Genomic DNA, 12,319 nt, shown 5'->3' with positions numbered 1-12,319 from the left:
ATTTCTCCTCAAGACAATATTTATCTTCTTACAGCTTTTATTACCACAAATTCTAAAAAGTCGTTTAATTCATTTCAAATGAAAATTGAATGCAAACTGCATTATGAGTTTTCTGGCTTATGGCGGCACTCTTTGTGATTATGAGTTTTTTCTTAAAAGAATTTCGATAACTGAGCTAGAATTTTTTGGTGACAAACGACAACAAGGCACAAAACCAGAATGCACAAAAAATTAAGGCCTAAAGATATCATTTAAATATATGTGAGAAACAAAGATCTGAACAACTTCAATATTAAGTATCCCAAATTTTGAGGTTTTTATTTTAGGCGCAGAATGGCTACTGGTTTTCTGTTCATTATTTAGTTGCTAAAACCAACAATCAAATGTTATGCTACATCCATTAATTGACAATTGTTTTTCTTACCAGTGAGTATATTCACTCGCCATTGTCTCTAGTTTTTAAGGAAACTAAGACAAAACACAAAACCAGGAGCCACACGACGTCTAAAATTAATTTTCCGAAAATAAAAATATTAATCCCTGATAATGAAAATATTCAAGAGCTTTGGTTCTCACATACAGTGAAATTAGATTTTTTTGTGCTTAATGTTTTGAGCTTTTCGCTTTCGGCTTTGTGCCTTTTTATAATTTTTGATAAATTAATTTTAACTCCATTGTCAAAAGTCTCAAAAAATAAACCCGAAACTCTTAATGCAGTTTTCTTCAAGAATTTAGTTTGAATTTGAAAGGATTTTCTCCACATTTTAGACTTTTTTTATGTAGTCGGTAAGAGCGCACAAGTACTCGCTTGAAGAAAACTTCCATTAGGAGGAAATAAAAAGGGCAGCGTGGTCAATCGCCTCAAAATTTCAAGATACGTCACTAATGCCCTTAATACCCTTTGTGAATAGTTCTGTAGTGAAAACATATTTCTAGTATTGAAAAAGTCAAATTCAGATGTTTTGTTTCCATGTTTTTTGGTAACTGACAGTTAGCAATGTGGGACATAAAATCAAGTTTTTTGCGGCAAATCATCCTAACTTTCATATTTAGCCATCTTGAAGTTGCATCCGCAACATGCTCCACGGGGGCAACAGGAATAAGAGGGTAAAACACGAATAAATCCACCAAATATATATGTTTCCAATTCCAGTTAGAATCCATAAACCCAAATTAAATTGAATAAAACTATATGCAACTCCCTTTGCCAAAAACCGGAGCGCAAAAAATATCAACAAAAAGGCTAATCAGCGAAAACACGGGCGAGACCGGACACGGGGTGGAGGAAGGTGCCGTAAGCCGTTTTCACTTTAACTAGTCTGTTGTTACCATCTCGTCCAGGGAACACTTCTTCTACTCTTCCCAGAGGCCAAATACCACGTGGGGTGGAGTCTTTCAGGATCCACACCACATCGTTGACTTTGAGTGAATTCCCGGCGTTTTCGGTCCATTTTGGTCGCTTTATCAAAGTCGGTAGGGTATTCCCGGACCAGTCTTCTCCAGATGTGGTTGAGGAATTGTTGAACATTCTTCCAAGACTTCATGTTAGCTGGCTTGGTTGACGGGAAGATACCAGGGGGAAGAGAGTTGTAAGGACGCTGAAGTAGAAAATGGTTTGGCGTCAATGGTTCTTCGTTTTCCATGGCGTCCGACACGTTTGTAAGGTGTCTGGAGTTCATCATAGCTTCTGCTTCAACCATGATTGTGTGGAAAACGTCGAAAATAAACTTTCTTGACCCTAGAATGATCAGGAGCGTCCGCTTGACACTCTGGATCAGCCGCTCCCAAGCGCCGCCAAAATTAGGGCCATAAGGTGGGTTGAAGTGCCACTTGGTGTTCTGTGCTGCCAGTGCTTTGTGAATTTTATCCTTGTCGAGATCATTCAGACACCTTTTGAGTTCTTCTTTGGCACCAGCAAAAGTCTTACCGTTGTCACTGTACAAATCAGCGGGCTGACATCTTCGCGAAGTGAAGCGGCGATAGGCGTTCAGAAAAGTGTCTGTATTCAAATCTGGACAGGTTTTCAAGTGGACAGCTCGCGTTACCAGACAAGTAAAGATGAGGCCGTAGTGTTTCTGAAGCTTATCTTTTCCTTCCTCAATGTAAAATGAGCCGAAAAGGTCTAATCCGCAGTTGGCAAATGTAAATTGTTTGTTTTCAGTCGGGAAGCGGCAATCAGGTAGCGGTGCCATAAAAGTCTCAATGCTTTGCGGTTCGAAACATCGACAAAGGAAGCATTTGTATCTAATGCTCTGCAGTGTTCTGCGGAGACCAATTACGTAGTACCTTTGCTGTACAAAAGCCTTAGTGGCTTCTGTTCCCTGATGCACACAGATGCGATGGGCATGTTTGAGGTATAAACGACAAATGTGATCTTTTGCATGAAGTAGTATTGGTCGCTTGGCCAACTCGAGTTCACTGGGAGCAAAAATTAGCCTTCCACAGACGCGTAATATACCGTTCTTATCAAGCATTAGGTTTAACGACCTGTGTTTGAATTTCGGGTCCAGTTTACGGCTACTTTTTAGCAACTCGATGACGGTTGGGAAGCTATTGACTTGCGACATTTGTATCAAGTAAGATTTTGATAATTCAATGTCTTCAACAGTGTATTGATGGTGATTGTCACGCTGTTTTTTTGCTCTTTAGATCAGATTGAAAACAGTAGCTATCGTTAGCAAAATCTTTGTCCATGTTGAAAGCTGTTTAGGGTCGAGTACTGGTTTCTTGGTTCTTAAGGCAGATCGTGTTGTTGGAGCACAAATCGGCATTTGCTTTGTAGGTTTACGAAAGACATCACTTGTAGAGAGAAAATCTGGTGGCTTAAACCATTTTGCTTCAATTGCCTTGGGTTCTAAACCACGAGTACCATGATCAGCTGGGTTTAAGTTTGTCGGAATATGATTCCAATTGTCAGGTTTGCTTTTTACTTTTATTTCTGCAATGCGATTAGCAACAAAAACTGGTTGCTTCTTGGAAGAACCAATCCAGTCAAGGACAACTTGACTATCCGTCCAATAAAAAACATTGCTGATTTCAACAGAGAGTTCATGTCTAACAAAATTCAGGAGTCGAACACCTGTGACAGATGCCTCTATTTCCAACTTTGGAACGCTCAACTGTTTTACGGGCGCTACTTTGCATTTCCCGATCACGAATGCAGATTGTACTTCGTTGCTGGTCTTATTCAAGCTCCTGAGGTAGACAAGAGCACACGTTGCAACAATCGATTCATCAACAAAAACATGCAACTGGTTCTCTGTCTCCAGTAGATTCTGTGTTGTCATCTGTTGTGGAGTTTTAATTTGAGGCATAGAGTGATAACTGTTAAGGAGCTTTTGTGAGGGATGTAGAAGTTCAATTGGGAGTGGCTCGTCCCATTTCCTACCTAACTTCCAAAGTTGCTGAAGAAAAATTTTGAACTTTATTGTCATTGGGCCAAGAAACCCAATTGGGTCAAAAATCGATGACACCAGACTGAAAAGTTTCCGTTGAGTGTATTGTTAAGCTTCTTTAGGGAATTCTCCTAAGGATTTCATGAAAAATGTATCTTTTTCATGGTTTCATTTTTGTCCGAGGACTCTTGTTTCACTCTTGGGCTCCTCGAGGTCTTCTGGAGTAATACACTGAAGAGCCTGTTGATGGTTTGACAGGAATTTTGTGAGGCGGAAACCACCGGCTCTCAGGCAGTTCTTTACTTCAAATGCAGTCGCGTTGGCATTTTCAGGAGAGTCGAAGGACTGGATGTAGTCATCCATATAAAAATAAGACTTTATAGCGCTCTGTGCTTTTGGATATGTCTCGACGTTGTCCTCTGCGCATCTGTTTAAGACAAAAATTGCACAAGATGGTGAGCAAGTTGCACGGAAAATCAATCTGGTGAATTGAAACTGTCGCACATCATTGTCAATAGACCATAGGAAACGTAGTGCAGATTGATCTTCACTTCGGATGCCGATTTGCTTGAACATTCCTTCAATGTCTGCCAAAATAGCAATAGGTTTTTCACGAAATCTGACCGAAATTCCTATTAGACTGTTTAAGAGGTCTGGTCCTGTTAGAAGATTGGAATTTAGTGACTCGCCTTTGAATTTTGACGCTGCATTGGCGACACGACGCACTTTGTTTGGTTTGTTTGCGCTTTGAACAGGGTGATGCGGCAAGTACCATATTTTCTCAGGGGGTGGGTCTGTCATATCCACTGGCTTGTCGTAATTTTTCTCGAGATCTGTGACAAAAGTCTGTTGGTACATATCACTTAGTTTTGGATCATTATTAAGTCGTTTGTTCAAACTGTTTAGCTGGTTGAGGGCAGAAAAATAGTTATTTTGACGATTGGCAGGTACTTTCCATGGAAGACCTATTTCATACCTTTCCCCTGTGTGGTTGATAGTACTCTCAAGTATTCGAATGGCAGACTTTTCATCTTCAGTGATAGTATTATCTTCTTTTCTGGTACCATCGTTCTCTATTGACCAAAATTCTTGTATCAAATTGTCCAAGGGTTGTTCTGGACTTTTCCGACAGACATGGTATACAAATACTTTCGATTTATTAGAAGATTTTGAAGAGCGGTTTCCTAGTGTGTTCAGGTACTCTCCTGCAAGTGTCCATCCAAGCTTTGTCTTTACTCCGAAGGGGCGGATTTCGGTGCCTTGAATTACTTCAGTAGGATGCGTAAAGGCAAAAGCATTGACACCAAGGAGTGCTCCAATCTTACCTTCGGCAATGTCTGGGAAATATATGTGTCGAAGTTCATTGAATGCATCGCAAACATAGTTTAGCTCAGTGACATTGGCTGCATTAACGTTTAATGTAGGGGTGCTGTAGGCTCTGGATATTTGGAACTTTTCATCAAACTGATTGAAAGGGCAAACTGTTATTGGTTGCTTTATTTTTGATAGGGGCATTTCGTAATCAACGCTTAGATATTGAACAGTAGTTGAAGATTGATTTTCACGTGAGAGTTCCAGGTAGTCAGAAACAGCATCTAATAAAAACGTAACCTGACTGCCGGGGTCAATGAGAGCATACGTGTCGAATACTTTATCTTCTTTGATAAAGGATACTGGCAGCAGCTGTAACTGCTCAAACCAATATTTCGGTGTAATGGATATTTGGTTGATATCGAAATTTTGGCTGGTAGAAGGTCCATTCAAATTCGCACGTTTCGATGACTGTTGATTATTATTATTTCCAAAATTTTTTCCGTACCTGACATTGCTTTTGGGTTTGAATTGTGTTATTTTATTCTGAGTTGCCTCAATACTTTTTTGCGTTTGTGAGTTGTTGTCGTCTTTCGATGACTAATTTTGTTGACCTGAGATTTTATTTTGCTGTTGGAGGTTGCTGGTAGTAAATGCGGCATGTGTTCTGCTGAATTGTTTAGCTGGATTATGTAGTGTTGTATGGTGAAAACCATTACACACTTGACAACGCTTCGAGAAAGGACAAGTGTCTCTGCGATGTTGATTACTTAAACAGTTTGTTCACAAGCTATTTTTCTGGATAGTTTGAAATTGACCTTCAGGGGACAATTTATGGTAGTCTGAACAAGTTGCAACAAAATGCGGTTTGTGACATTGAACACAATTTGTGTGCTTGTTTGCAAACTTTTGCTCATTTTTCGAGCCGTTGTGATTAACCTTTCGTTAATCTAAATCGTTCCTTTGAGACTGTCTTGAAGTTGTTTGCTTAAACTGTTTCGGAACTGATTGTTGTGCTGTCACAGCAGGATAATTACCGTTTTTGTTGTGAGTGAAGGTACTGGTTCTATTTTCCTGGTTTACTTTGTCATAAACCCTTGCTTGAACATCAAGCCATTTTTGAAACTCAACAAGGGTAGTTGTTGTAACATTCTCTGTCAGGGTGTATTCAGTCCATTTTAGAAGCAAGTTGTGGGGAATTTTTTCCTTCGCTTTCCTCAATAATGTAGACGATTGAAGGTCGGCTTGAAAACCTAGGTTCTGAAAAGCCTGGACAAGTCTCTTTAGAAATGAAGAGAATGCTATGAAGGATTACTTATTGTACGAACTATTACATTTCCAGCTCTCTAATTGATTGATAAAAGCGTTGTCAACAACTGAAGGGTCGCCAAAGCGGCTCATTATCTCGTTGACGGCTGTATTATAATAGGATGGATCACAAGAGTAAGCATGTATCAGATACTTTGCCTTACCCGACACTGAATTCTGTAGGTAGGTTATTCTGTGTGTGTCAGTAATTGAAATGTTATTGTGAACCATTGAGAAAAAATTATTTATCCACTCGTGATAGTGCATGGGGTTACCATTAAAATTTTGCAATTTTAATGGCGGCAATTGGATCGCGCATTTTAGGTCGACGGATGTTGGCTGAAGTTCACTATTGGTCATTGAGGGGACAAAATGTCCAGCTGTAGCAAACACCGGAGCCTGATGCTGCCTTACGCTTGAAGTTGGCAAGATGTTAGTTGGATAAAGATTAGGTAGAGTGGGAGGTCGCAAGTGCGAAATTTCGTCGTTTGAATGACTTTGATTTACAGCGGGTTCAGCTGCCATGTTCTTGATGGGTAAAGGACATGATAAATAAGCGTTTGTGTTGTTCTGACCAATATCCACCATACTGGTTTGAGTAGCCGGATTGAAGCTATGGACTGGTTTGTTCGCTTCTTGAGAGGTTGTGGAATGCGTTGTAAGAAGTTGTAGATCGCTCTGCACTGACCAGATGTTTGCTTGAGCTGGGGTAGTAGATGGGTAAACAGGAGGCCTTTGAACTGCTAAACCCTGAATTGGGAAGCTGTTTGTCAAGGTTGTGCTTTTTACAGGATCATTGGGACCGATGTTGAAAGAACTGACACGTTGCACAAAACTGTTTTCAGGCTTTTGAGGTTTGAGTTGAACATCTTGTTCTTTTGAAACATAATAGCTCTGGACATCCGAAACTACGTTTGCAGCTGTTGTTGGTTGTAGATTGTTTGTGAAACAATAATGCATAGGCTGAACGTAGTTTTGTTTAGATGAGTGAGGGTTTTGATCTATTGTCACGTATTCAGGTCCATGATTAAGAGGCTTGTCAATAATTGCTTTCCCAAGGAATGGGTTTCCACCTTCATTTTGAAGGGTTGGACAAGGTACGTTGACGTTCCGGAAGCCTCTCTGACTTTCAGGTGTCAAAGATAAACTGAGACGGTTAACAAACTGCTTTTGTTTGGATTGAGAACCGCTGAATTCTAAATCCTTTGCCGTTAGGAAATTGGATTCTTGGTTCAACTGATTATCCAAGTTTGACATGTTGAGAGGCGGCAAAATTAAGGTTTCTTGCTGATGATTAGCATTGGGTTGTTCTAGGGTGTTTGATGCCGTTGGATGATAATGACTAGCATGATGTGTTGAGTTGGAGTCAACAAACTGGTTTCTGTTCTGTTGATGGAAATTTTGTTGTTGATTTATCAAATGGCTAATAAGAGGATCCTGGATTTGCTGGTTGTTCAGGAATAGTGATGGCTTGACTGGTCTTGGAGGAATGGGCGATGGATTAATGAAGACTGTTGTGTCGTTCGGCTGTGAACTGGCTGCTTGCTCGACAAATGTTTCTTCAGTGATAACATTGCGTGTTGGTGTTGATCGTTCTGAATCCAGTCGTCGGCTGCTTGGACGAGAGGGAATTGTGACGTCATCGCGAAATCTTGTTGAGGACTGGCTTAATAGACCATCATCGTCCAATGTGTCAACTTCCAGTTCGTACTGCTGCAGTCTGGATGTTAAGGCTTTCTGTCTGTCGAGAATCGAAGTTGCTGTACTCTGGTGAGGCTTCGCCCTCATTACTGCTTCTGTCTTCTTGTCCAATTCTGTTTGCAGCGTTTTGGCTCTGCTTATCAGTAGATTTAATGATCGGAAGCTCTTTCTATCGTCTATTGCCTTCTGTACCAAATCAAGCTGGCTTTTCAAAGAACTTTCCGTTGATTTAAACATTATTACTGCAAACTGACACTCGTCGTTGTACCTTTGCGACATTTTTGATCTCTGTTGTTGTTGTTGTTATGGTTGTCTTTCAGGTTAAAATGAAAACGGCGAAAAACCGGAGCGACGAACTTTTGATCTCAAAATCTAATTTGGCTAATCAGCCAAAAATTTCCTATAAAAGTTCAGCGACGCAAATTTTTTCAAAAACAAGAATCCTAAGGTTGTGGTGGTGCTAATTATAGTAGATTTTATTTGCTAAAAAAGAAAAAAAAACTCGTTCCAACGTTTATCGTCTTTTTTTTTACAGGACCAAATAACTGCTACGAACAGATTTTCTTTTTTGTTTTCAAATAGTTCTTTTTTCTTCGGACAATGACTGTAAACTTTATTTGGTGCTTTCTCCCTGAATGTAAGCAAAAAACAATTAGTTCTACTGTTTTACTTTTACGAGAAGCCCAAAAGGAGGTTGCAGAAAAAAAAACTATATAATTTTTTTTTTGCGGAGCGACTAGGCAACGAGAATTACAAGAAAAAACGTTGGTTGTTGAGTTGTCTCTGTGTTGATTTAGGAAAACCCACTAAGGTCTTTACTGTGTAGAACTGCTTGAGGTTCTTGAGAGATGTTTTGCTCTTCTTGAGATAATTGAAATCTTCTAAATGGGGTGACTACTGATACCAGAAAGAAAAGGCTTCTCATTTTACAATGGTGAGTTCTGAAACCAGTAAAAATTATCGATTTCTTCTCGGTAACTACTGGAACCGTACAAATTTTGTTCTTCTGATTGTTGAATACTGAGACCAGCAGGGGAATAGGGACTTCTTCTCGGTGACGTTTGTGACCGCGGACAAGGAAAAAATTAAACGGTTCTTAAAGTTAACAGGGGAAAATTTTTTGCGTTTTTTTTGCTGAAGGCTATATTTTATATATATCGTTTTGCAAATCTTTCGAAAAATCAGAACTTTGTTCTAGCTGGGAAGTTGTTTTATGTGTTTTGCTTTCTTTAGCGGAGGTGTTCTTGGGATTTTTTAATAAGAGTTTTCTATTTTTAAAGAAACCTGTTTCGAACTTTTTTCTGTAACTCTCATTGATTCCAGACTCCGAATATAATATATTCGAAACGAAAACTTTTGAGACAATTTCAAATTTTACTCAAAAAATGAGTTAGACTGTTTGGTTTACTATTTAGGTTTTTTTTGTGCAGTCCGAAAATCGAAACCGTTTTTCTTTTCTTTTTTCGAAAGGCCTTTTTAATTTCTCTTTTTTTCTGAGGCTGACTCATATATCTACTAAATATCAACTTTCGGCAATTGCACGGTAAGTCAGAGGGCTAGTTTGACATTTTGTTTTGCTTTCAAGGCGATGTGTAGACAGAAAAATAAACTATTTTTCTGAATTTTTTTGCTGATTTCAAAAAAGTTTTCTTGGCAATTCGCGTTATTGAGATCACAATTCAATGTATTGACCTAAATAGCTTTCTCTCCTGTGTAAAATTAACTCACAGGGCTAGCATAAGAGTTCAAACTGCAAATAGACAGGATATAAGGTCAGGAAATCAAAAGGAGTTTTTTTTTATTTTTCTGGCTTCAGAAAAAATTTTAAAAAATTCCTGATCTTTCTTGTTTTTGAGATCCCAGTGTACTATATCGACTAAAACAACTTTCTGGCTACTGCAAAACTAACTCAAAAAGATAGTTTGAGAGCGTATTTTGTGAATTAATAGGGTATGGTGGTCAGAAAATTGAAATGGGTTTTTTTTTATTTTTTTTGGTTTCAGAAAAAGTTTTCTGACATTATTCGTGTTTGATAACTCAGTATACTAAATCGACCAAAAAAGCTTTCTGGCTACTGCAAAACTAACTCACAAAGATAGTTTAAAGGTTTATTTTGTGAATCAATAAGATATGGGGTCAGAAAATCAAAATGGGTTTTTTGATTTTTCTGATTTCAGAAAAAATTTTCTGACAATTCTCGTTTTTGATAACTCAGTATACTATATCGACCAAAATAGCTTTCTGACTACTGCAAAACTAACTCACAAAGATAAAGATAGTTGAAGAGTTTATTTTGTGAATCAATAAGATATGGGGTCAGAAAATCAAAAATGGTTTTTTGATTTTTCTGATTTCAGAAAAAATTTTCTGACAATTCTCGTTTTTGATGACTCAGTATACTATATCGACCGAAATAGCTTTCTGGATTCTGCAAAACTAACTCACAGAGATAGTTTAAGAGTTTATTTTGTGAATCAATTAGATATGGGGCCAGAAAATCAAAATGGGTTTTTTGATTTTTCTGATTTCAGAAAAATTTTTCTGAAAATTCTCGTTTTTGATGACTCAGTGTACTATATCGACCAAAATAGCTTTCTGGCTACTGCAAAACTAACTCACCGTGATATTTCAAGAGTTTATTTTGTGAATCAATAAGATATGGGGTCAGAAAATCAAAAAGGGTTTTTTGATTTTTCTGATTTCAGAAAAAACTTTCTAACATTTCTGGTTTCTAAGACTCCAGTATGACATATCGACTAGAATGGCCTTCTCGCTATTTGAAAACTAGCTCAAAAAAATAGTTTGAAGGTTTATTTGGTATTTCATTACAATATGCAATCAGAAAATCAAAATGGATTTTTTGATTTTTCTGATTTTGCGACCGTTTTTCTGACTTTTGGCTTTTTCTCACCAAATTTTTCTTTCAAAGTAGTTAAATTGCTTTTACTTGTTATTAGAAAATAAAACTATTCAAAGTTTATCAATCGAGGTGTTATAGTAGCAGAAAACAGGTTTTTGGGGGACAAATTTCAATTTTTTGGTGGCTTTTTGTCGAAAAAATTATAGATTTTTGGCTCGATCTAACCGGGGAACAGGACATCAGAGGTGGCGTCTAAGACCTCGGGCGGACTTCTGCTGGTGACGTCTGAAACCAGTAATAAAAACTAGAACCTCTTGTAGGGGTGACGTCTGAAACCCAACTTCCAAAAAAATTGTTCTTGGTGACATCTGATTCCAGTAAAAAATCCATGCAGGAGATCGTTGTCTGCTCTTGTCACAACCAAGTTATCGTTAGCGTCTGTAATTGTAACATCAGAAGGTTGAATGTCGGTTAGTTACCTTTAATATTTAGTGAAAACATATTTTTAGCATTGAAAAAGTCAAATTCAGATGTTTTGTTTCCATGTTTTTTGGTATTTGACAGTTAGCAATGTGGGACATAAAGTCAAGTTTTTTGCGGCAAATCATCTTAACTTCCATATTTAGCCATCTTGAAGGTGCAAAAAATAAACCCGAAACTCTTAATGCAGTTTTCTTCAAGAATTTAGTTTAAATTTGAAAGTATTTTCTCCACATTTTAGACTTTTTTATGTAGTCGGTAAGAGCGCACAAGTACTCGCTTGAAGAAAACTTCCATTAGGAGGAATTAAAAAGGGCAGCGTGGTCAATCGCCTCAAAATTTCAAGATACGTCACTATTGCCCTAAATACCCCTTGTGAATAGTTCTATAGCCAATAATAATAATAATTCGTGTTATTTTTTGTCACTAATGTCAACCGCTTTTAATTGCAATTTCCCCACATTGTTGCAACTCCTTATTAATATCTGCACAGCGATAGCGGGGGCTATTATTGGCCTTCTCCTGGTTTTTTACAATTCAAAGAACTTGAAATATACTGGGGCGCTGTCTTTTTTACGACTCGAAGAGTAGTATTGGAGAAGTCACTTTTTTTAAAATCAATTTTATTGGAGTGAATTTTGAAGCGGGAAATGAAACGGGTGAAAAAATTTGGAGTTATTTTGGTGCTGAACAAAAGTGAAAAGCGGAGCAAAAAGAGAGTGGTTTTTGTTAATACCGCTGTTTTTGAGAGAGCGAAAAATTGATGTGTGAAAAAATTTTCTCTAAGCGAGCGAATTTTTTTTGTTCACGTGCGGTTTTTTGAAAGCAGTTTTTTGCTTGCAAATTTTGATGGTTATGAGGTCCGATTTTGACATCGCGTTAGTTTTAGGCTTGTTTGATAGAAATTGAAGGTTTCAACCAGTCAATTTGAGATTGATGCTAAACTGGAAGTTTTTGATCAGTTTTTGCTGATTTTTAGACGAAATTTAAAGATTTTTTGTCTTTTTTTATTTAACGCTTAAAGTGGGATTTGAATAGAAGCTTGTTACTTAAGGAGTACTCAGATACCAATTGACTAAAGTTTTCTTAGCATAAATCACTTTTTTCTTAGGAAAAATGACAGAAAAATTGAGAAAATTTAATTATTTTTCATATTTTTTTTGCACTTTTTCTTTTTCTTAATCTTAGACAAGTTTCTTAGCCTATTATGACTAACCCATTGTTTTGCAAGCTTTTCATTGCTCTAATTGCAAAGGAATTCTGT

General features: G+C 37.7%; 1 protein-coding gene across 1 annotated transcript; it reads right to left on the bottom strand.

Annotated features, from left to right (window-relative positions):
* Positions 1-1,325: 1,325 nt before the first annotated feature.
* LOC142344948 (uncharacterized) lies at positions 1,326-2,192 on the bottom strand. The gene has a single exon (XM_075397032.1). It carries the CDS (start codon positions 2,190-2,192, stop codon positions 1,326-1,328), a length of 867 nt encoding a protein of 288 aa, XP_075253147.1.
* Positions 2,193-12,319: the final 10,127 nt, after the last annotated feature.

Source organism: Convolutriloba macropyga, chromosome 8 (assembly GCF_964194025.1).
Source record: "Convolutriloba macropyga chromosome 8, txConMacr16.3, whole genome shotgun sequence".
NCBI lineage: Eukaryota > Metazoa > Xenacoelomorpha > Acoela > Convolutidae > Convolutriloba > Convolutriloba macropyga.
The sequence above is the reverse complement of the archived record's forward strand: the minus strand, read 5'-3'. Positions and strand labels throughout refer to the sequence as shown.

What these genes read in the sequence shown, in the direction of transcription:
- LOC142344948 (XM_075397032.1), bottom strand. Translation starts at nt 2,192, where the DNA reads ATGGCACCGCTACCTGATTGCCGCTTCCCGACTGAAAACAAACAATTT.